The sequence below is a fragment of the Psammomys obesus genome, unplaced genomic scaffold (genome assembly GCF_907164565.1).
Source record: "Psammomys obesus unplaced genomic scaffold, mPsaObe1.curated_primary_1811, whole genome shotgun sequence".
In the NCBI taxonomy this organism is placed as follows: Eukaryota; Metazoa; Chordata; class Mammalia; order Rodentia; family Muridae; genus Psammomys; species Psammomys obesus.
Window position 1 is genome coordinate 6,935,240 of NW_026596158.1, and position 24,481 is coordinate 6,959,720.

Genomic DNA, 24,481 nt, shown 5'->3' on the forward strand with positions numbered 1-24,481 from the left:
TTTGGCTAAGAAAATGGACACTTTTGTTTCAATTTCTAAGCATAGTAAGTATATTAAGTAATGGATTAAGTATTAAGTAAATGGATTAAGAATTTACTGGTGGAGCTGGAGAGATCGCTCAGAGATTAAGAGCACTGGCTGCTCTTCCAAAGGTCCTGAGTTCAATTCCCAGTAACCACATGATGGCTCACAACCATCTATATAATGAGATCTGGTGCCTTCTTCTGCCATGCAGGCGTACAATTAGGCAGAACACCGTATACATAATAAATAAATCATAAAAAAATAATTTACTGATAACTTAGATTCTACCAATACCATAATACTATGTATATAGATTCTCTTTAAAAAGCTAACAAAATACTGTTTCCTAAATCCTATCAGAAGTGATTCAGAGCAGAAAAAAAAAAAATTAATGAGAAAAAGAACTATTTCCTTTAATCTATAGACAAGGTACAATAAACTTGAAACTATCGTATAGGCAAATGTGCCAACCTTCTGTTGTTGAGGCCTTTAGCACACTAAAAGTGAGAATGAGGATCTATGAGCCCGCTCTGACCGTCACTACTCTCCAGACTTGAACACTGCAGTGATGTTTGAAAATAAAATAGTGTAGATAAAACAACTACAGATTTCACCTTCACTTATTCAACATTAATTAAGCACCTATTCTGTACCAAATACAGAAGGAAAGAATGTGTGGACAGAAAGATAAAAACATGTCTGTCATCCTCAAGAACTCCCTCTACTAAAGGCAGGATTTTACCAAGCCACCTAGAAGCAAGTTAGTTCCTGGTTCGTGTATGCCAGAGTCTGTTCTGAGTGAATGCATCCTTATTTCCTAAATTCCTTACCAAAAACATGACACATGTCTACAGACTAAAACTGCCTCTAAAGGGCACACATAAATAAGTCACTTTGGTCAAATCTACAAATGAAGCCCTTGCTCTGGCCAAGGACTTGCACACACTTCATATTTTAAGCCGAACTGAACATATAGTACAAAGTGAACAGTTCATTACAGAAATGTTGACAGACCTACACCACCAGTGGATGCAATTACAATGCTGCATTTATTGAAAATTAATGAAGTCCGCGATTTTTATTTATAAAGTGGGTATTATTAGTTTTAGATTGGTTTCTGCAAGCCAATAGTCCAAATTGAATAAGATGATGGGTACAGATTGCACTGATCTCTCTTATCCACTTCTTGCAGCCTATGTGCATTTAAACCAAAAACATTTGATATACACTAACTATAAATTATTTCCTTGGAGATCTCTCAGGCATGAAGAAAAAGCCTTTTAAAATAAATTTAAAATATTATATGCTTGATGGTGTATAACCGAAGGTTTAATCTCACCACTAAAGGGGCAGTTACGACGATTTTGCAATAACCCTGCAGACAATAATCAAGACAGCTCCTGTTGTTCTCTCAGTAAAATCTTCGTAAACACAGCATGGATAGACTGTAATTTGATATCTGTAAGATCAACAGCCATACCTCATGACAACTCCTAATATAAGATTTTATTCACCATTAAATTGAGCGTTTTCCTCAGAAGCAATAGAAGAGAAAGCACATTATTTAGCAGGCATTGTCCTATTAACTATAGATTAGCACGTCAAAGCAGACATGCTTTCTTTCTCCCTAAAAAAAAAAAAAAGTACAAGCCATAAAGCAGGCTCTAAAATGCAGATTAATTAGCTTTTTCAAACTTGGGAAAATCTATCTGTGCCCTATTCCCAACATTATTTTTCAAACAGTTGATTTCAATTATTTTCTACTACAAACATTAAGAAATACCCCAAAACAAAGTTAAGTTCAAAAACATGTTTCAGTTTCTACTTCAAAATAAATTAATACTATTCAATTTTTTTAAATGAAAAGGAGGGCTTACAATCGACATAAATGGTGAAAAAACTTTAGAAAACTGGTGTATAACTCAGAAGGGTTAAAGACAATGTAAATTAGTATCAAAGGCATTCAAAATGAAATCACCAGAAATCAATTACTGCTCTTTCACTCTACCCATATACACACATGCACACAACTAAGTGACTTCTTCCATATTCCAGAATTTTAATAAAAGCATCTTTCACTCACCAATGCTGGATTTTCTCTCGGCAGTTAGTGACCACCTGTCATGAAAACAGACAACTACTCATGAAAAAACAAGGCTAGGTACAGAGATAGAAAATCAGCATCAGAAAACTACAATACTGTCTTTATAGATTTACTAACATTTCAGTGTACATTTTTATTTGTCAAGAGGTACAGAGATGGGGATGTTAGTTTTTAAGCAGTGCACTTTATCACAGCCCTCTAACGCAGGCTGATAACTGCAGAACAAATTACAGCTTTCCAATTCAGACTTTTGTACAAAACCTGCTTCATAACTATTAGGTGACATATGATATAAGATAACTAGCATTTTGTACAATCTATAGACCATTTTCAATGTTACATATTTTCTAAACACATAAATACTATAAATAACAAGAATCCAATGTAACATCAACATTTCAGAAGGGGAAAAAATTACAGTAGTGAAAATACTTTATTTTGTCAACATATCTCCAAATGTTTCCACCTGTGATTTTTATTCTGATGTATTAAAATGAATTCATTTTTCTACTATGTTTGGATAAAGAAATACTTGGGATAAAGGGATGCTCTGAACAGCTCATTCCCCCCACTAGTAAATTATGATAAAATTGTATGTACTTCACACCCAGTCTAAGCCATTTATAATACTAAAAGAATGGCATTAAATTTAAAAGTTACTCGTTTTCCCTTAAGATTATTTCAGTAGATTCTCAAATACTAAGAGAACAAAAATGTCTATCAACACAAGAGAAAATGCAATTAGAAAAATTACATGGCTAAATGGAAATTTTAACTTATTATACAACTGATAATCACCTATTTTTCAGTTCCCATCAATTTAAAAAAATGTTAACTACTAATCTAGAGTGTTACAGAACCATTTTAGAGACAGAGAAACTAAGGCACAAAAGGTAGAATACAGAGGCCACATGGGAAGACAGCAGCATGGGCTGGTTGCAGCTCTAGCTTGAGGCTCAGAGCCTACCCTCTTGCATATGCAAAATGCTTCTTACCCCACCCCACCCCACCCCAAAAAATCACACTTTTTTTTTAGAGTTGTCACTAAATTCCTCTATTAGAACATTTAATTCCTAAAATAAATGTCCTCCCTTTTGGACATTTTAAATACTAAGGCAGCAATTCTGAATCAAAATACAAGCTATAATCAGATACCAAGCCATACTGCACATTAATTCAGCATAAAAAGTCCCTACCAAATGAAGATCTGCAGTAAGTATCAATCACACAGCAACACTTAATAACAGTGGCAATCTATAATAGAGCACTGACTTAACATCTGGAAGAGTCCACTAAAGCCACATCAGTCCATCTCACTGTTTCTAATCTGGCAGTAATTATAAAAAAACAAACAGAATTAAATGTAAATTAAAAACGAAAAAACAAATCCTTGAAAAAATGTTTTAAGAAGTTATTTAAGAACCCCATTAAGATGAGACCCAAAATCACTCAGGATGTTTCTAGACCTAGCACAAGTGTTTCCAAGCATGAAGTGAGCCAAAAGCACAGAGAAAAAAAAAAAAAAGTCCTGCAACCGTAAGAGCAGAGTGTTCATTAACCTCTACATGATAATCCTTTCATAGCTGCATATTAACTAGTTACATATTCATAATCATTTACATTATTTAAAGGACCTTCGATGAAATTTTCTAGGCTATATCCATTAGTGATGGTGTTAAAGGTTATGGAAGATAGTCTACTTAATGTTTCCAGGAAGCCTTTTTAATTAGTAAATATGTAAATTTGGCACACATGCTTTTCATGTTTAAAAACAAGCCACTGGTAGCATGGCATGTGTTCTTGCCATCACCCAACTCAGCTCCTCTGCCTGGTCAAGCTTCCCACTCCCCAACCCTTTTCTTTCCTAAAATAGTACTTCTCTAAGCAGACAGAGCAACAACAAAACTCCATTTCATAATGTACAAGTGACATTCTCACTACCAATACTGCTTTTACATGGATAGTCTTTCTGGGTTCCACGTACCATTCAGAATACCAGACACACTGCACAAACATACACATCAGAAGCAGGACCCTAGAAATCAATGTTCAAAGGAGAGAGATATGGAGTAACTAGGCAATGAGTCTCCTGTGGCCAGGCTTAAATGATTTGTAAGCTTCTTTTAAAAATACATGTACGTACATAGTATAATCAAGTTATATTCTGAGATGTTTTTAATTTAATTGCCATCACTTCTTGGCCTTTGGCGAAGATCAAGTGTAATTTACAGGAAAAAAATCCAGATTCAAAGCTAAATGTGCCTGAGTTTTAAAAACTGACTTTTCTGTGAAGTTAATACCAACTTAGTTTCTTCTGCCAGAGAACTCATGCTAATTCTTAAAATATTAAATGAATGATCATAAGATAGGGGTCTGATTTTCTAGAAAAGACTCCAGCATTAAGCAAACAACAAAAGTGTTTTATCACTTTGTTGATCTCCATGAAAATAAAGTCCCTATGGAAGAACTGATGAAAGCTTTGTTTTGTTTTTTAAAGATTAAGTGTCCAAACTTACAAATATTATGCCTAAAAAGTCATTGCAATATTTTTACTTGGCAGGCTTTTATAAAGTAATTAACCTAGGAAATTATTTAATATAATAACTATACATTTATAAATGTTTCCACAGTAATACAGCAGTAAGGCCACACTAAAGAAAAGGGACCCTGATTTGACCCACTGGTTTAAACAGACTATCATTAACAACCCGATGGATACATGATCATCTGTACAATTAGGTACAGACTTAAGATTTATAACAAGACTTCATAGGACAGCCCACTCTAACATTCCAATGACATAGGTAGGCCTTAACCTCTTTCTAAGGAAAGGAAGCCTGCTTTTTTGGTTTGGTTTTCTTGAGACAGGGTTTCTCTATATAGTCTTGGTTGTCCTGGACTCCCTTTGCAGACCAGGCTGGCCTTGAACTCACAGAGATCCACCTGTCCCTACCTCCTGAGTGCTGGGATTAAAGGTGTGAGCCATCACGCCTGGCTAGACGAGGGCATCCTGGAAGAGGGCACGTGAAATCGGCTTTAAACCGTAACTGTCTGACCCCAGGTACACGAGCCCTTAGACAAGCCTGCCTTCAACCTGGAGAGCATAATGGTGGCAAGAAGGTCTGCTGCACCTGCAAGTCACTGCTGCCAGTCCTCATGTCCTCCTCAGCACAACACTCACAAAGGGTCTGTTACAAAGGGTCAAAATTATGCCTGATAAATTTTAAGGCCATTAAAACTATGAAAAGAAAAAAAAAAAAAAACCAGCTAGTTTTCTGCAGAAACTGCTTTTTAAACATTATAAAGGAATGAAGAGAGGGTTTAACATGCTGTGAGTGAGCTCTCCCATGTTTATTTGTGTTTGTGCTATTTATTTTAATAATGGACCACAAGGGGGCATCAACCCATTCAATCTCCAAGTGCTGCACAGCAGCAAGACAAAGTTGGCCTGATAGAGACAAGCTTCAAAGTTATGTGCACTTCTAACCTCTTATCCTTCTCTCAGGAAGGCTTTATTTCACTTCTAAAACTGCTTACACTGCCAGTAACCTTCCTGCTCAGATTACTGTATCAAGAGCAGTTTGGGAGCAGCTCTGTGGGCTGCCTAAATTCATCAGGTCAGCTTCTCTTACTGGACTGGAAGCTTCACAACACACCTTCCCATTAGGTTGCTCAAAGTTACCTCTCTGCACTGGAGCCAGGGGATGCTAACAAGCCTGGTCACCTAAGATCTTCCTAAACAATGAAAAACCTTTTCTAAAATGGCAGGTTGCCAGCTAAAAAAATATCTGGGTATGATTACAACAAAGAACTGTATTAAAAAAAAAAAGTATACTTTCAACAAAATGAGTAAAAATTGTAACTCTTACTAAGCTGGTGTCGCAGCTCACCTGGAACCCCAGCACTTGGAGAGCAGGACCACAGGTTTCTGGGAAGTCTGGGCTAACATAGAAAGACTTTGTCTCTAAAAACAAAATTCAGGCAATTACTCATCTTTTAAACCAAGTCTTTGAAAGGTGTGAGTCAAGATGCAGTAGGCAATGGGGTAATGAGCAATAAACTGAGGGTTGCTACAGTAAAACCAGCACAAAAGAAAGCCAATCCAGGCCTAACTGGAGAGATGGTTCAGCCGCTAGAACTGGCTGCTCTTCCAGAGGATCTGGGTTCAATTCCCAACACCGACACGGCAGTTCACAATCATCTGTAACTCTACTCTGTAATACCCTCATATACAGACATATATGCATGAAAAACAACAATGGAAATAAAATAAAAATAAATAAATCATTTTTAAAAGCCAAGAAAAGAAAGCCAATTCAACTTTAGACAACTTTATAGCTGACATGCACCTAAAGTGAAACTACCAACTCTCTAAATCCAGCACAAATTACAGCACAAGTGCGATCCCCAGGTGCAATCTCCAGCCCAACAATGAAGCCACACACACCTGAAATCCCAACAATGGGAAGAAGAAAATCAGAAGTAAACGGTCATCCTCAGCTATAACTAGTCTTTCATACATAAGACCCTGCATCCAAAAGAGAAAAGAATTTGATACATTTAGAACAAAGTACATATAACCAGTTACTGAAAAAACCCTGTAGATATAACATTTACAATGAAAATTGAGTACTAGGTGGCCCATTGTGTTAATGTGTGGCGATTTCACAGATAACTCTACCCTAACGCTTTGCAGGTTTTGTGACTACAGAGAGGATGAGCTGTACTTCTGGATCTGAGGGCTGCCTGGACAGCTTGCATTCCTAGTGTTTGACTAGGAACATCCATCATTCCCTGTCCACTTACATATCTTCCTCTGGGAACACTACTGTTTCCATTAAGAACATGCTTTTACAGAACTCCTTTTGAGCATATACAACCCCAGAATGGACAGGACCCAAGCCTGCCGTTATCCAAGCCAACTGATCCATTTCAGATGGACCAAGGTAATCAGAAGTAGTAAGGAATGTCATAACGAGAGTCAGCTGGTAGCAAAGTAAATGTGCAAGAAAGCAAGCAGCTCCCACCCACACACATGCACACAGACTTCACACAGTCAATTCTTACAGAAATTCCTTTCAAGCATTTCTGTGGTTTACAATTGAGTTAAGAAAGCCAGTGTGGTGAAACTTGTCACACAGATTAGGACAATCTTGTCACACAGATTAGTGCCTGTGACACTAAAAGGAAACAATTCATTAAACAGTGAATACAAACAGTTAAGAGGTGGTAGCTCACTAGTAGTACAAAAGCAACATTAAAGCAATATGAAATACCATTCTGCACTTAAAGACATACCACTGTCATTCAGACTGTAGAAAAAATAAGTTATCTATACAAGTTCAAAACTCTTGGAAAACTAGAAACACCAGATAGGTAAGAAATTACACTTTTACAGGGAGCCAAGAGTTGTCAAAGTAACAGAAAAAGGGACTACAAATTTAGAGGGAACTGAGAAAAGAGAGCTGATCTCTGGAGCCAAGATTTTTCTGTGCCTAGGTAAAAGCTAAGCATCATGGCAGGCCCTGAGCAGACAACTACGGCTGAGGACAGAAGCAGGCAGGCGCATCTGACAAGGTAGAGAAATAAAATGAGACCTAAGAGTATGTAAGCATATGGCTAGTTTCCATCCAAAGATGCCTGACAAATCCTAAAGCTAAAAAGGCCAAAAATCTAAACTAAAACTTTGGGAAAAGGTTGGAATTAAATAAAAACGAAAGAGTCTATAAGCTTCCAAAACATATGAACAAGCTGTAGTCTCAGACAAAGTCCAGAAAGAAACAAAAAATAGCAGACTGCTCACTACGGCAGGCACCTGGCCCTCACTCCATTCAGCACCTGCCAGAAGTAGGCTAACCTTGGCAAGATCACATCCTGCCTATCTAAGGCAAGTGAGGCCTCTTCAGACACATCTACCATCCCCGCATTTAACCCAAAATGACTACACTGCCACAAAACAGAAGCACATGATCAAACAGCAGGTAAGAACCAAGGAAACAAAACAAAATGTTATACAATCTGGACACTGGTGTCAATAAACTAGGCCACTAAAATTACAATGCAAGTATACAAGAGGATACAAGAAAAAATATTAAAAGAAAGAAAATTTTTACTAGAAATCTCTCTTTAAAAAAAAAATAAATGAAAATATTCTGGCTGTGGCTCTAGCTCAGTGGCAGAACACCTGCCAAGCAAGTGCAAAGCCCTAAATTCATTCACCAGACAGAAGATGAGGAAGGGAGGGAGGCTGGCTGGCAGTCAAAAAAAGAGACAGAAAAGAAAAAAGATGCAACTGAAGTTTCTAAAATTACCACAGCCAATATTAAACAGAGACTAAGCACAACACAAGTCAGTATTTCTTAACATTTGGGCACAGCAATGTAGTTAGAACTTTGGGTACAGCTGGTGGTGAGAGGCCAGAAGATGGCATATAGCCTTCAAAGGAGAAACAAAAGTTAAAGTTAGAGCTAACTTAAGCATAAATGCCACAACCTGGAAGACAACGATAAATTCTTGAAGTACTGAAAAAAATAACTGAAGAATCTATCATTATTAGCATATGCACAGCAAACACATCCTCCAACATGAAAGAAAAATCAAAAAATATTTAACAGATAACTGAGAATTCCACAGCCAACTTTCATTCTTCGTTTACAGGCAGAAAGACTCCAGAGCAACTGCAATAGTGTGGTTACAGGGGCAGATTTCAAGAACAGCACCACCGTAAGCAACAATTAAATACAGCCAACAATTAAATACAACCAACAAAATACACACCACCAAAATGTGCTGAAGCAATAATCATGATGTGGGTGGGCACCATGGAAGCCTTGCACCTCTAACACCAGTAGTCAGAAGGCAGTGGCAGGTGGATCTCTGTGAGTTCTATGACAGCCAGAGCTATGTAGCGAAACCCAATCTCAATCAGTCAAAATGAGGAAAAGAAGAAGGGAGGAAGAAAAAGAGGCAGGGTGAATAAATGAACGCAGGTTGGACCTGGATGGTACAAGCCTAGTATAAATTCGTAGCACACTGAATATTAAGGTACACACAGTACAGTGCAAATGTAGTTCAATGATCTATCATAAAGATGTCAATAGGCAGAAGTAACAATAACGCTATGTTTGATAAATCCAAAGACAAACAGAAAAGAGAACAAAGATAAAGAAACGTGAAAGTAGGTAAAAATAGAATGACAGTGAGATACAACTTCACACATATCAGGCTGGCCACCATTTAAAAAATAAAACAGAAAATAACAAGTATTGTTGAGTGTGCAGAGACACTGGAGCCACCGCCAATTGCTGCTGGGAAGGTAAAAGTGTACAGTCACTGTAGAAAGTCACGTGGCAGTTCCTCAAACACTAACCATGACTTACTCTATGATCCAGCATGTCAACCTCTAACTAAACCCACAGCACTCAGAGCAAACCGCAAAAACTTGCACACATGCATGTCTAGGGCAGCATTATTCACAACCTTCAAAATGGAGGCAATATAATTGTGCACCCACAGAAAAAATATTGTATAAAACAATACCCAATACACTGTTAAACACCATGAAAATTACCCTTAAAAAGGAATAATTCTAGACCTATGACAACGATATGCTGAGGCAGGAGTCTGAGTCCCAGGCTATTCTAAGACACAGCAACCCACAAATATCTGCAATCCTAGGTTCCTACAAGAAGATGGGAGGCAGAGTCAGGAGAATCCCTAGAAATTCAGAGGCCAGCTAGTCTAGTGTGCACAGCAGCCCTCAACAGACAGACACTGTCTCCAACAACGTGGAAGACAAGGACCAACACTTGAAGTTGCCCTGACCTCCACATGCATACCATGGCATGTGTACAACCACATTCATAAAAACATAGATATGCAGAAATGCAAACACAAGCATACATGCACACACATATATCATGCACACACACAAATGGGGGCTGTAGCATAAATGCTACAACATGCATGCTTCGAGCATATTACACTAAGTCAAACAGGCCAAAACTATATGACTGCTTGTATGAGCTACATGGGTTAGTCAAATTCAGAGACAAAAAAGCAAAAGGGTGTTTGTCGATAGAAAGGGTATTTGTAGGATAAAAAACAGAGCTATTGTTTAATACCATAATTTAGTTTTTCAAGATTAAAAAATGTATTTTTACAAGTTTTAAAATAAAAAGTAAAAGCAAATAGAAAACTGGTAAACTTCAATAGTATCTCAACATGTTCAAAATAAAAAAAAAAAAAGATGCCAACTGACAATTAAAACCACAACCACATGCTATTTATAAGAAACATACTTCAAACACAAATGCTGAAGTTCAAAATGACAGATCACAAAATGCATACTAATATCTAATAAGGGTGATCTGAAGACAAGAACATCTTCAAAAATTGTAAAATAAAAATTCAAAATGGTAAAAAAAAAAAAAAACTGACCAGAAGCTACAACAATCCTGTACACAATGAACATCACAGCTTCATAATCATAATGAAGAAGATAATACACATCTCCTGATAGCCCAGAGCACTACAAAAAGATGGCCATAAAGCACCCAAACAAAACATTTAACCACTGGAGCTAGCAGAAGAGATGATGAACTCAAGAACTAAGGATTTAAATTTGAAAAAAAAAAGGGGGGGGGAGAAGAAAATAAAAGTATTTACTAATAAATATATTCAGCCATAAAGCAAAAATTATATTCTGATTTTTCAATTATATGTTCTTTGAGCACAGTAAAATTAAATATGAGTATCAGCTACAGAAAATACTCAGATATTTATAAGTTAAAGAACATATGTCTAAGTAACTCACAGGTCAATTAACACCACACAAAAGATACTAAGAAACAGTTTTAACTGACAATGAAAACCTAGAATACATATGAGGTACCTAAGGAAGTGATAAGAAAAAAAAATCAAAATGGAAAGTATATACAAAAAAAAGTAAATGTTAATATCTTTAAAAACAAAGGAATAAAACTTTAAAGGTAGAAAAGTTTCAAAGCAGAAATTGATGAGAGAAAAACCATATTTAGAAGCAGAAAAATCAACAAAGCCAAAAATTGATCCTTGAGATAATTTCATCACCTTCACCTGATAAACTCCTAGAAGACAAACCGAATTGTAAATAAGAGCAATTTTTTAAAAATCATTATCAAACTACTGGATTTTTTAGACAGCAAATACATAATATATATAATATATTTTATACTTATACATATATATAATCACTTTCCTAAACTGACACAGTAAAAAATGGAAAACTTGAACAGTTCTTTAGAAAACAAATCTATGACTTTAGATCTACAATCTCTAGGAACTATAATAGGTCCAGACCATTCCATTAACAAATTCTTCCACACATTTGCTAGAAATACTATCAAAAGGGGCTAGAGAGGTGGCTCTGCAGGTAAGAACACTTGCTGCTCTTTCAGAAATCTCAGTTCAGTTCCCAGCACCCACCAAGCTCACAACTGTCTATATAACTCCAGTTCCAGAGGATCCAACATCTAACACCTTCTTCTGGCTTCCAAGGGCACCTGCATGGATATGGTGCACATAAGCTGTCTCAAAAAGCAAGAGGAGGGAGATAAGGAGAGGAGGTTGGAGAGAGGAGAGAGAGAACAATATTTTCTTAGTGGGAATATAGATTAGTGCAACCACTACAGGATACACACCAGAACATCATGGTCCAAATATGCCACATCTGGGAATGCTGCCCAAGGAATCAAAGGCAGCATACGAAAGATATGTACCTAGCCTTTAGAGCTGCACTGCCTGCAACAACAAAGATAGGGGAATCTGTTGGAGGTTGGTCTGGTGTTATATATTCAAATGCTGATTTCAGTGCCTTGAGATCTGGTTACCACCCTGCGCTGGGAATTGGTATTAATGTTGAACTATCTCCTGTACCCATGTGATGAAAAGGAATGTTCCCCAATTAGCCCTGATGGGCTGATTAAAAGGCCTACACTTGTGCAGGGCAGAAGTAGTAGGCATGGCTAAGGTTCTCAGGCTTTGGAAACAGAAGGATCTTGGGAAAGAGACAAGTACAGGATGAGGAAGAAGTAAGAAGGCTGCCACCATGGGTTAGTGTGGAAGAATCACATGGTCGATCGTATGGATGGAGGAAATTGGCTCAGATGAAGAATAAGCAAGTCTTTATGGAATTTTGGATGAAAGATAGCCTGGGATGGGGCTGGGAGGTAAAGGTAATTTAGAGGTTAATATCTGCCCTGCTCCAGGTGAAATAAGGCTATTCTACGATCTGTGTCTTTTATTGGATACGATAGTGGATTAGATATACTAAGTACTAACTACAAGGCTTATAATAAACATTAGACCAAACTTTTAAATTAACCGTTAAGGGAATTCATCTGATCATCAATAGATGACTGAATAAAGAAAATGGGACATGGGCTGGAGAGATGGCTCAGAGGTTAAGAGCACTCAACTGTTCTTCCAAAGGTCCTGAGTTCAATTCCCAGCAACCACATGGTGGCTCATCTCCATCTATAGTAAGATCTGCTGTGCAGGCAGGATGTTGTATAAATAATAAATCTTTAAAAAAAAAAAAGAAAAGAAAAGAAAAAGAAAATGGGACATAAAAATACTATTTGGGAGCCAGGCACCACGGTGCAAGACTGTAATCCCAGCACTCTGGAAATTTGAGGCCAGTCTGGTCTACTAAACAAGTCCAAGTCAGTCCAAGGCTACACAGAGAAACCATGTCTCAAAAAAAAAAAAAAAAAAAAATACAAACAAACAATTTGGGGTAGCTCAGTTGGTAAAGCACTTGCCTATCTATCACAAAGCCTTGTGGTCAATGCCCAAGACACCAGGAAACCTACAATCCCAGCACTCTGGAAAGTAAAGAGGAGAACCAGAGATTGAAAGTCAGCCTTAGGTGCACAAATAGTTCAACATCAGTCTGGGTTGAGACCCTGTCTCAAAGACACTATTCAGCACTAAGGAGAGAAAAAAAAAATTATGTTGTCTGCAAGAAAATGCATGGTATCATCATGTTAAGCAAAACAGGCCATATTCAGACAAATTCTGCATGGTTTTCATTTTGTTGTTTTTTGTTTGTTTGTTTGTTTGTTTGTTTCATATGGAAACTACAGACTGGGATCAGGGGAAGACGTGAAAGAAGTGAGATTATTGGGGAAGAGAAAAGAGACAGGAGCACACAAAAAGGGAATCAGATGAAGTACATTATATACAGGAGGAAGACAGTACAGCAAAACCAGTTACTTTACAATTTTGTACATTACATATTAACATGAACATTAAATTTAAAAGTGTAGTAATAGAAAATGATGATTACCCATACAGTGGCGTATTAGACCACTATAAAATAGGCTCAGATATATCTCTAGGAAATAGAAAGTCATTATAAGATAAACAAGAGGCAAAACAGACTATAATACCTTTTGTGTAAGGAAGCAGAGTAAAGGTGAAGGGGCATATACACTTCTTTAAAGGACAAAACACAAGGTAAACCAGATATAAAAAATTACCTATGATGGCAGACAGAAGCAGAGATGGGAATAAATTTCTTACAGAGTTGTGATTTTGAACCATGTAAATGTTTTATATTTATAAAACAAGTGATAGATTAAAAAGCAAATATTAACAAACACAATTCAGAAATTCACCTCAAAAGAGTTAATTCTGAAAGAGCTAAAGAAACCACAGAGAAAATCCTGCATTTTAGGTGGCTCAATGGGTAAAGGTGTCTTGATGAGCAAACCTGGCAACCCAAGTTCAATTCCCAGAACCCACAAAGAGAAAAGACTCCACAAAGATATACCCTGACCTCTATGTACATACCACGGCACACATGCATACAATAGTAAATAAAAACTTAGAAGAAAATTTAAAACTTACGTGCATTAAAGGACATTATCAAAAAGATAAGCTAAGAAATTAGGCAAAACATTGTTATGTTACATATTAGAGTTTAATATCCAGATACACATAATTATTGTAACTCAACAAAATGACAGACCAATTAAAATATGGGCAAAAGATGTGAACAGAAATTTTTCCAAGAGGATACACAAATGGCCAATGGGCATGTGAAGAGTTGGGCAACATCCTTAGTCATTAGAGAAACAGCAATCATAAGCACACTTAGATTCCTCTTCAAGCCTATTATAAGACAGCTAAAACTGAAAAGATGGAAGAGGTGCTGACAAGGGAGTGCAGAGACTGACATTTTCATATATTGCTGGTGGGAATACTGTTGTGCAGCTCCTATAGAAAACAGTACAATGGTTCCTGTTACTATAGGATTCATCCACTCTATTACCATGTGCACATGACAAGCAACTAAAAACAGAGACTCAGATACTTGCACAGTTCAGAATAGCACTATTCACCAACAGTCAAAAGGCAGAAAGAATCTTGTGTCCATCAGATGAAAGGCAAACCAAATGATCCAAGGATGTACAATGGAATATTAATCAATGATAAGGAAAGCAAGCTCTAACTCAAAACAAGCCTGGAGAAGGTGTCAAACAAAATAAGCCAAAGGTTTATCATTACAACTACATGATCCCAATTGCATGACAGACCTAGAAAACAGGAATCCTAAAAAAGAATGTAAACTAGAGATGGCTAGAGCAGGAAGGTGGGTAGCATGGAGCAGCTATGCTTATGGCTACAGCCAGTGTGCAGAGATCAAGAGGTTTGGAAAACAGTGACAGCCATAGAAAAGTAAATAGTTTAGACTTAAATTTAAATTTGAGGGGTGTGTGTGTGTGTGTGTGTGTGTAAATGGGATATGTGATATCAGCTCTTAAGAAAATTGCAATCACAAAATTTGTAGAAAATGTGTGGACTTTGATTTATGATATTGAAGTCATACAATTTCAGAAAGGAAAAAAAAAGAAAAGACATTCTCCCACAAATGTAGAATCTCACCACTATATGTATATATGTAAACAAAACCACTTGTAGTTACAGTTTAACAAATAGAAAAGAAAACAAGGTTTAAACATAGAGAATAAGAAAGTTTTCCCACTTTTAAATACCATATATCAACACCCCCCCCCCAAAAAAAAAAGAGGCTTAGGTGGTCTTTTCTCATGGCTCATGACTGACATGATAGAAAGGAAAACCAACTTGAAAGCAGGGAGGACTGAACAGCTCAAACCTACAAAATGAACTGTTCCTCATACTACAAAGCAAGCGTTCCTGTATCTCACCTTCCTTGAAAATGGAAGAGCTGGAGATGGCTCAGTGGTTAAGAGCTTGTCTTTGTTTTGCCTAAGACTCTGGTGCAGTTCTCAGCACTCATATGGCTGTTCACAGCCCTGTTACTCCCATCCCAGGGGATCCAACGTCCTCTTCTGATCTCATCAGTGATTATGCACACATATATGCAGGCAAAACATTCATACACATAAAAATTCAATAAAAAGTATTTAAAGGAAGGGAAAAACAGCTCAGTAATGTAGGCCTGTGACTCCCACACTGAGAAGACTGAAGTAGCAAGCTCTTGAGTTCTAGGCCAGCCTAGGCTATAATGGAAGACCCTGTCTCAAAACAAATAGAAAAAACTTAAATATCAGAATTATCAACTAGACTCCTTTCAATGTGTTAACTGTAATTTTTCAACTCAAAGAAAGGCATTTTCCTAACTTCAATATCCAATCATTAAAGCTCTCAGAAAACTGTTATGAGGAAATTTCCTTTATTTGATATTGGGCACACTGGTACATGTCTAAAATTCATCTACTTGGCAGAGGTGGAAGGATTGCAAGGTTGAAACCAGCCTGGGCTAGCTAGAAAATTTCAGACTCAAAGTGGAAAATTAAAAAGCACTGAGGGATGTAGCTCAGAGGGGTTCCATTTCTAGCACCACCAAAAAAGAAAAAAGACAAAAAAAGAAAGAAGAAAGAAGAAAGAAGAAAGAAAGAAAGAAAGAAAGAAAGAAAGAAAGAAAGAAAGAAAGAAAGAAAGAAAATAAAAAACAACCAGGTGTATCCACAATAAACATCACCTCAGCCTTTAAGTTATTCTAGATAGTTATTACTGAGGCACACTACATAAGTTATATTTGGCCTTACATAATAAGCCAACAAAAGCATAATGACTAGAAAAGACAAGGTAATCTTGAGTAACTACCACTAAATTTATACTGTTAGGTATCAAGAGAACGTCTAGGGCCAGCAGGATGGCTCAGAAGATTTAAGGTATTTGCCAGACAAACACGACCACCTGAGTTCCATCCCAGAAACCATGTACAGGAAGACAGAGAGAACCAAGTCCACAATGGTACTGACCTCACATATACATCAAAACATGCATGTGTGAACACATACAGAGTAATAATAAATAATTTGGGGATATATAACTTAGAAAGCCATAATGATTACAGCAGAATTGTAGTGGACGTTTTGATTTCTCTAAAAACTCAGAAATAGAGAGAGGGAGGGGGCGGGGAAAAAAATAAATAGAGAGAGAGGACACTTCTTTGAGACGCTCCTATAGAATAATCTTGGCCACAAGAATAACAAGCCATTAGAACAGACTTCAGAAAACAAATCACACCCATCACCTCTCATAACCAAGAAGTGGAAAAACAATCAGCCTAGTGAACAGTGATGTAGCAACTAAACACCTACTGCAGAAGGAAGACTGCCTCAATCCCTAAATCTCAACATGCAAGGTAGTATTTGGTCCAGAGCATGAATAGAAGTGATGTCTTAAAAATAGGATGGGCAGGAGGAGGCTGGAGGGATGGCTCAGCAGTTAAGAGCACTGTCTGCTATTCCAAAGGACCTGCGTTCAGTTCCCAGCACCCACATGGCAGCTTACAACTGTCTGTAATGCCCATTCCAAGTGACCTGACACCTTCACACTAATGCACATAAAATATAGATAAATAAATAAATATTAAAAAAAAAAAAAACAGGATTGGACACTGCTCAGCAGTAAAGGACTTGCCTACATGGGCACAGTACTGGGTTCCATTTCCAAGCAAACACAGACTAACTACAAAGGAAATAAAAATCAAGAATTATAGGTCATCAAAGGACATTACAAGCAGTTTACAATCTATAGCTAAAAATGAACTCATATCAAAAATGTATAAATGGTTACTAAGAATCAACTAGAATATGACAAATATCCCCATAGAAAGTAGAAAAGCAACCAGTGGCTATTTTCCTTTGAAGAAGCTAAAAACCAAAACTGCTCAAAAACACTTAAAAAGATAATCAACCTCAATCATCACTAGAATGACTAGCAATTTTGAAAGAGATGGGGACACCACCTAAGGTGTTAAAGTTATTAAAAATGTAGAGAAGCTGGACATTGTGCCACAGCTGGCAGGCATGTAAACTGGTATAACCACTTCTGAAAAACAGCAACGTAAGCAGAATCAAAGACAGAAATACCCCATGAGATGCTCCAGGCAAAAACTACAAACAGCTCAAATTATTCACCTGGGAAACAGGGTGATCGTGAAGACTCCAACATCAACTGTATAAACATCCAGTACAATGGATGTTTGGCCTAGACAGAATGGACTCCCAGTAATGTGAGTCTTGCCCTCCCTTCTTCAAGAGTTTGACAAAATGATAGTTACACCTAAAGAACAACTAGCCCATGGCAGCTCAGTATTCAAGTGGGTTCCCTAATAACAGGAACAGGGACTGTCACTGACATGAACTCAGAGGCTGGCTCTTTGATCACCTCCCCCTGAGGGGGGGGGGGGGGAATCAGCCTTATCAGGCCACAGAGGAAGACAATGCAGCCAGTCCTGATGAGACCTGATAGGCTAGGATCAGAGAGAAGGGGAGGAGGACCTCCCCTATCAGTGGAGACTTGAAGAGGAGCATGGGAGAAGATGGGGGAAGGAGGGAGGAAGGGAGAGAGGAAAGGAGGGAGGGGGGGACTGGGAGCAAAAGAGGGAGGGACATACAGTTGGAATACAAAATGAATAAACTGTAATTAATATAAAAAATAAAATTTAAAATAAATAAAGAACAGTCTCAAATGTGTTCCAATGGCTTCTTCTCTTGCAAAAATAAAATTCAAAACCCTTAGTGAAGAGACCTGGCACTGCTCTCAGCCTGACTCACTCCCATCTGCATAAAATTCTTCTCCAAAATGACTTCCACACAAGCTCACACCCACTTACTGAGGTTCTGCTTTAATGAAACTGCACTACATCCTGACATGTTACTTATATAAGGAGTATTCTCCACCAGTCCTTGCCTCCCAGTACTTTTCTGCTTATCCTCATCAATCACACCATCAGGTATGTAAATGGGCCTTCCACATGTCTGCACTAGAGCGACCTCTTCATTTGAAACTCTGAGCTCTCAGCATAACACACTGGCATACTCAACAAGTGTTAGGTGACTGACTGAATCCTATGACTTGAATTCCAATTACTAGACTACCTGGCTGAAAAGAGTTCCTTAAACCAACAGAAATTCACCAAGACAAAAATGCAAATTGTCCATTAAGCTAAAGTAGATACTCTCCTTTAAGAAAAGATTAAAATATTTATGTCTACTGCATTTTATTCTCCAAATTTCTAGTGTAAGGAGAGTATTAGCTAGTTCAAATTCCACGCAATAATTACTTCAGGCCCTTATTGTTAAAGAAATTATCCTACTGATCTTCCCAATCTTACTACTGTCCTGAAATATGAGCCTGTGGATACACACTGCTCCCAGTTCTTTCAGATAATAAAAATCTCTCAAGCCAGGTGCAATCCCAGCACTCAGGGAGGCAGAGGCAGGTGGATCTCTGTGAGTTTGAGGCCAGCCTGGTCTTCAAAGAAAGCCAAGGCTACACCAAAAAAAAAAAAAAAAAAAAAAAAAGTCTCAAAAAACCAGATAGACAGACAGACAGACACCCCACTACCTCTACTACTAAAACATAATAATATCTGCAGATATGAAACAGCTATACCAGAAATGTGGCCTTAGCCAAGAAACCAAAACCTCAACATAATGCCAATTCCAAAAGAAGCAGATTTAACAAGATTTTCATGCAAGAAAGCTGTGCCAAGTAGATTGAAATACCTCACCACAGTCCTGTCACTGATGTTTGGGGGGCAGGGGCACAGCAGCATAGAAGAGCCCAAATTACTTCACCACAGTCCTGTCGCTGAAGCTGGGGAGGAGAGGAACCCAGTCTGCATAAACTCCATGGAGCAGACATCTTTCTACCAAATCTTTATATACAAGTGGCTCACAACACTGATCTACATAGCACAAACCTGGAATTTCAGCACCGGGGATGTTAAGGAGGATGCCACAAGTTCAAAGCTAGCCAGGGCTATATCCTAAGAGATCTTGTCTCAAAAAGCAAAATAAAATAAAACATAACAAATGTAATCTGAGTTTCTCTTCTTTTATCTTTTGTCAAAAAGCTTAAGCAAAATCTTTGAGAAAGAAAAAATTTTAAAACTAAGAAATGTTTTCGATAAATTAAACGAACACTAGGGTAACTAAAAAATAAAATTATGTAACTGGTAACTGGTATTCAAAAACCACATAATACGTATTTTTCATGCTTAGAAACTGGTTAGCAAGGCTATTATAACAAACTTGTTTGCATAAAAATTAAGTTGCAACACCTTTATTGAAAAACTGATCTTCTAAGTTCACAATCTAAGTTCACAATTACCAACATCCTCCCATGGTGGTTTTTTTAATATAAAATGAATATTTATATAAATACCTAGGCAAAACAGGTCCCACATCATACCTACTGTTGTACAGCTTGCATGCCTGGTCAACATATACATCATAATTTATTTAACCAACCCTCCAAGGTAGGACTTTCAGTGTTTTCTCATTCTAAACAAAACCTCAGGGACTCTTCCTCTATGTCTTTTTGCCAAATCAAAAAAGGACCTCCGGAAGGGAAAGATTAAGATGACATATGAAACCTATCATGACTCCCAATGCCAATCTAACAGTCTACCTTAAAAAATAAGTCTCCAGGTTGCACACACACGCGCACACACACACACACACACACACACACACACACACACACACAGAGATGGAGACAGAAGGAGCAAAAGCCCCAGTGGCACACACTTGGGGAGGCTGGGGCACCAAGAGCAGGAAGGAGTTCATGGCCAGCATGGCCCAGAAGACAGTCTTAAAAGGGCGGGGGGGGGGGGAGGGGAATAAACACAAGTTTTAACAAAAAATGTTTTTGACAGTCACCACTGATTCCATACATGAACTCAAAAACAGTATTAATAAACTTTACCCTGACCCCTATCCATTTACCTCAGATGCTGCCACTCACTGGGATCGTGCTCATTCATGCTGTGTTTATCCTTTGCTTCAAGCGTCCGAATTTTCATCCTCCCATTCAGTGTTCTATTATCAACCAAGGGCCAAACAATGAGAGACCAGAATAAAACCTGGTCCCTTAGTGGGATTTCAAAGAAACAAGGGCAACAACACTTAAGCATTATCTACAGTCCTCAAAAGCCAGGTTCTGAGAATTGCTCCTAAGCCTCTATGTAAGGGACTCATGTCTCTTTCTGAAGCTGAAGCCAGCAAAGTAGATACCAAACCAAGAAGTTGTTTTGTTGAAAGTTTAGTTCCCTCGCATGGAATCCACACAGGGAAAGAAAGTGTGCCCATGAATACAAAACTACTACGGCATTTTTCCATTTACATTCAGAGCACCAAATGCTTCTACTTTCATACCAGAGACAGGACTGTTAAAACTGAGCTGGCTTTAAAACCTAAGTCAAGTCCCTCATAAAATTACTAGTTCACTATTTACAAAGCAAAGCTTTCCTGTGCAAAACTATAATTAAAGCACAGCTATCTAACAAGTGTGTTTTGTTAAGGCTTTGTGAATCTCCTGTCTGCCCATGCAGATTTTTCTATTAAATAAACAGTTTGTTAAGTAAACACTGAAGGGCATCATTATGAACTGGGAGGCATTTTACACAACCAAAACAGATATGCACGTTTAGTTTATATGCCAAATTAACATTAGCACAAGACAGAACTGACAATGGTTTTGAGGTCCATACCCACTGAAAACATTCAGTCTCCCATTGGATTTAACAGTCAGGACAGGTCCTCTAAAACACACCCCCAACAGCAAGCTGTTCAGAACACCCCAAAAGTACCCTTTGTATTCCATTCAAACTAACATCAGAATAAAATCCAGGCTCTCCCTTTTAAAAATGACTCATGGAAGGAAATATATTGGTCAACATTACTCAAATTTACACTATGAAAGCAGAAGTGTTTTTCCTATGGACTAAAGGCAATGTTAACAGTCTAACCCTTTCACAACAAGAAAGGTAAACTTTTGTCAAAAGTAACAACAAGGTCTATGTAGGGATTGTTTTTGTTTTCTTTTTTCTTTCTTCAGTCTGAAGACTGAAATAGATATATTTCCCTTTTTAAAATCTATTTCTCTCATTTAAAAAATAAAAAAATAAAAATAAAAAATGAAGTCAGGTCTGATGTCACAGGTATATAATCCCACCGACTTGTGAGGCTGCGTCTAAGGGGTCACAGCTTTAAGTCCAGGCTGGGCTGCAGTGGGAATTCAAGGCCAGCCTAGGTATCTTAAAGAGAACTTGTTTCCTTCTAGCATGCATGAAGAAAGGGGAGGTAGGATGGGATCGGGAGGGGAGGAGGGAGGGGCTTATGGGGGGATACAAAATGAATAAAGTGTAACTAATAATAATAATAATAAAAAGAAAAAAATTAAAAAAGAGAACTTGTTTCAAAAATTAAAAAGTAGATGATAATACAGCCCTCCTAGAACCATAAATAAATAGGAAAGCAAATGTTTGTCTTGTTACTTAAATTACACTAAACCACATTAAGTTTAAGCGCCCATCTTTAAGAACTACAAGTTTAAAACCCAACAATTGTACTATATATTAGGGAAAAATGGAAAAACCTATTGGAAAAAAGGGGGGGGAGGCGCAGGAGCCAACCAAAGTAGAAAAGACTCCTACAATTTGTTAACAGGTCGTTTCCAAGCCTAGATCTCAAGTCTTGGGATCTAGAAAAAAATCTGCATGTAGTTAACCTACGGATTTTTGTAACCACGTTTCACAGACATTTTTACATAGCTTAGATAGGGTAGGGGCTTGCAAGGCCCTACCCTTAACTAAGGAACTACTGGAAACTGAGGGAAGCTAGGGGAGGAAGAGGACTGGTAAAATGCCTGTAGTCCCAAACACTAGCTGAACTGAGTTATTAAAGAAAAAGAAATGGAAGTTGGGAGATGGATGGGAGGGAATGGGAATAAGTTGAAGGGAGGAAATAGATCTGACTGTACAAAATTCTCAGAGAGTAAATGAACTAAATCTACAAATAAAAATATTTAAATGTAGAAAAATGGAGCTCCTCAAATTCTTATGGTTTTGACGCAACTTCCTAAACCTTTATAATACATGATACTCTCAATTCCACACGGGGCGTTTAAGCAAATTAAATGTCGCTTTTCGAAGATTTTCAAGGCACTTTCAGAAGAGAAAATCAACTTGAAAAGCTACAGAATCCACAGGACATTTTTCTCATTTAACAATCAAGCCGTGGTTCTTAACTCGAGCACAATCCCTTACACAAAAATCCCATTCGGAGATGTAAAGCATTCTCCTCTCCTCCGGCAGTTCAAAAAAGGTCTCCGTTTATTATAGGCTTGAAGTTAAAATTTAACAGAAAAGCCTTCTCTCTTGTTGACTACCAAACCCAGAGCCCTAGCATTTCACAGGAAGTGCATCATCACCAACGTAGTTAAACTTGGACGCTCAATCAAAAAAGGATCGCGTGTGTGCGTGCACATTTTATCAACGTTTGAGCAATAGAGAGCTAAGGGGCAAAGGGGATGACCAATTCTGTTTACAGGGCATCTCTCCACCAAAAAACAAAAATCGCCACGCACTCCGGCTACATTTAGTCCCAACACTGGCTTTCAGTTCAGGGTCAAGACTATCCCATCCCCTGCATCCTCTGTATTTCCCCGCAACCCTTCCGGTGAAGGTCAAAGGGCTACAGACAAAAGACAACAAATGCACGTGACAGAAGTTTCTCCCTTGGTGCCCGCAGGCCGGAAGCTGCGCAGCTCGCGCGTGAGGATCCCGGTCCCACGCGGAGCGCTGGCCTCGTTAAGAGGCTGCCCGGAGTCGCGGCCGCAGGCGGAAGCTGGAGAGGGCCGGAACCAAGCGCGGCCTGTTACCTTTTGCTGCTCCTCGCGAAGCCGCGCCACCTCCGCGACGCGCAGCGGCGCGGCGGCCGAGGCCTCTGCAAGGGGCTGGGGCTCGGGCTCCGGCTCGGACGGGGGCTCCATGCCCGGCGCCGCAGCCTCAGCGAGGCAAACAAGTCCTAAACAAGTGTTTATAGAGGCGGCGTGGCCGGCGGCTGCCCAGCGCCCGCGCGCTCCCCCTCATGCACCGCGCGCCGCTCTCTGAAGAGGCCGCGTTCGCCTGCGCCGCTGCCTCGGGGGCCGCCACTCGCGTCCGGGCTGCCCGCGGCCGCATCTCACACGCGCATGCCGCCGCTGCCACCGCCGCCGCCGCCTCGGAGCAGCAGGCCCTCCACCGAGCGCGCCACGCTCTCCTCCCACAGCCAGGCCCAGCCAAGCTTCCCGCGACAGCCGCGCCTCCTCCGCGCCTCCGCGCACGCTCCGCCCCTCGCCCCGCCCGCGCAGCACGCCGGGAATCGCTGAAGTCCCTCCCTGGTGGGCGGAGCTAGTGTGGGGGCGGGGCCTCGGGTGGAGGCGAAGGGGCTCGGGAAGCCGGCTGGAGAGGCCCACGGAGGGAGAGGGTACCCCACTCGCTCAGCGTTGCCTGCGGTGAGAGGAACTTAATTCGAGCGCTGAGGCTGCTCCATAAGCTCATTTAATTTTATCGAATTCAACTGTCTCCCGTGCCTTTTAATGAGTTAATGTTTTTTAATGAGCTAAAATACACAATATACAACTATATTTTGCGTATGTATTAATTACAATACACATTACAATTTTCCTTATATACATTAAGCTGCTGTATTAATATTACTATGTTACTACATATGTACCATTTAACATATTTTTCAAAAATAGCTGCTGCTCTATCCCACTTGTTTTATAATTCTGTGTTTTGTTTTATTTAGCAGTGGGACCAAACCCAAGGCTTTGGGCTTGCTATTCAAGCACTCTACCAGCTGAGCCAAATCCTCATCCCCGGTTCCACTTACTATTTTAAAACTCGTAGGCTGGGGGAAGGGGAGGGGAGAGGCACACGCCTTTAATACTCGACTCTCTGGAGGCAGAAGCAGGTGGCTATCTGAATTTGAAGCTAGCCGGGTCCACAAATCAAGTCCAGTCCAGCCATAACTCTAC

General features: G+C 39.0%; 1 protein-coding gene across 1 annotated transcript in view; it reads right to left on the reverse strand.

Moving 5' to 3' along the window:
- Positions 1-23,739, reverse strand: part of Uri1 (URI1 prefoldin like chaperone) — a 58,339-nt gene extending 34,600 nt beyond the window's left edge. Inside the window, exons 1-2 of the mRNA XM_055594955.1 lie at positions 23,339-23,739; positions 2,108-2,142 (exon numbers count right to left, since the gene is read on the reverse strand). Of these exons, the coding sequence (XP_055450930.1) occupies positions 2,108-2,142; positions 23,339-23,449 (146 nt within the window). The 5' untranslated portion in view covers positions 23,450-23,739. The remainder of the gene's footprint in view (positions 1-2,107; positions 2,143-23,338) is intronic.
- Between the last annotated feature and the right edge of the window lie 742 nt (positions 23,740-24,481).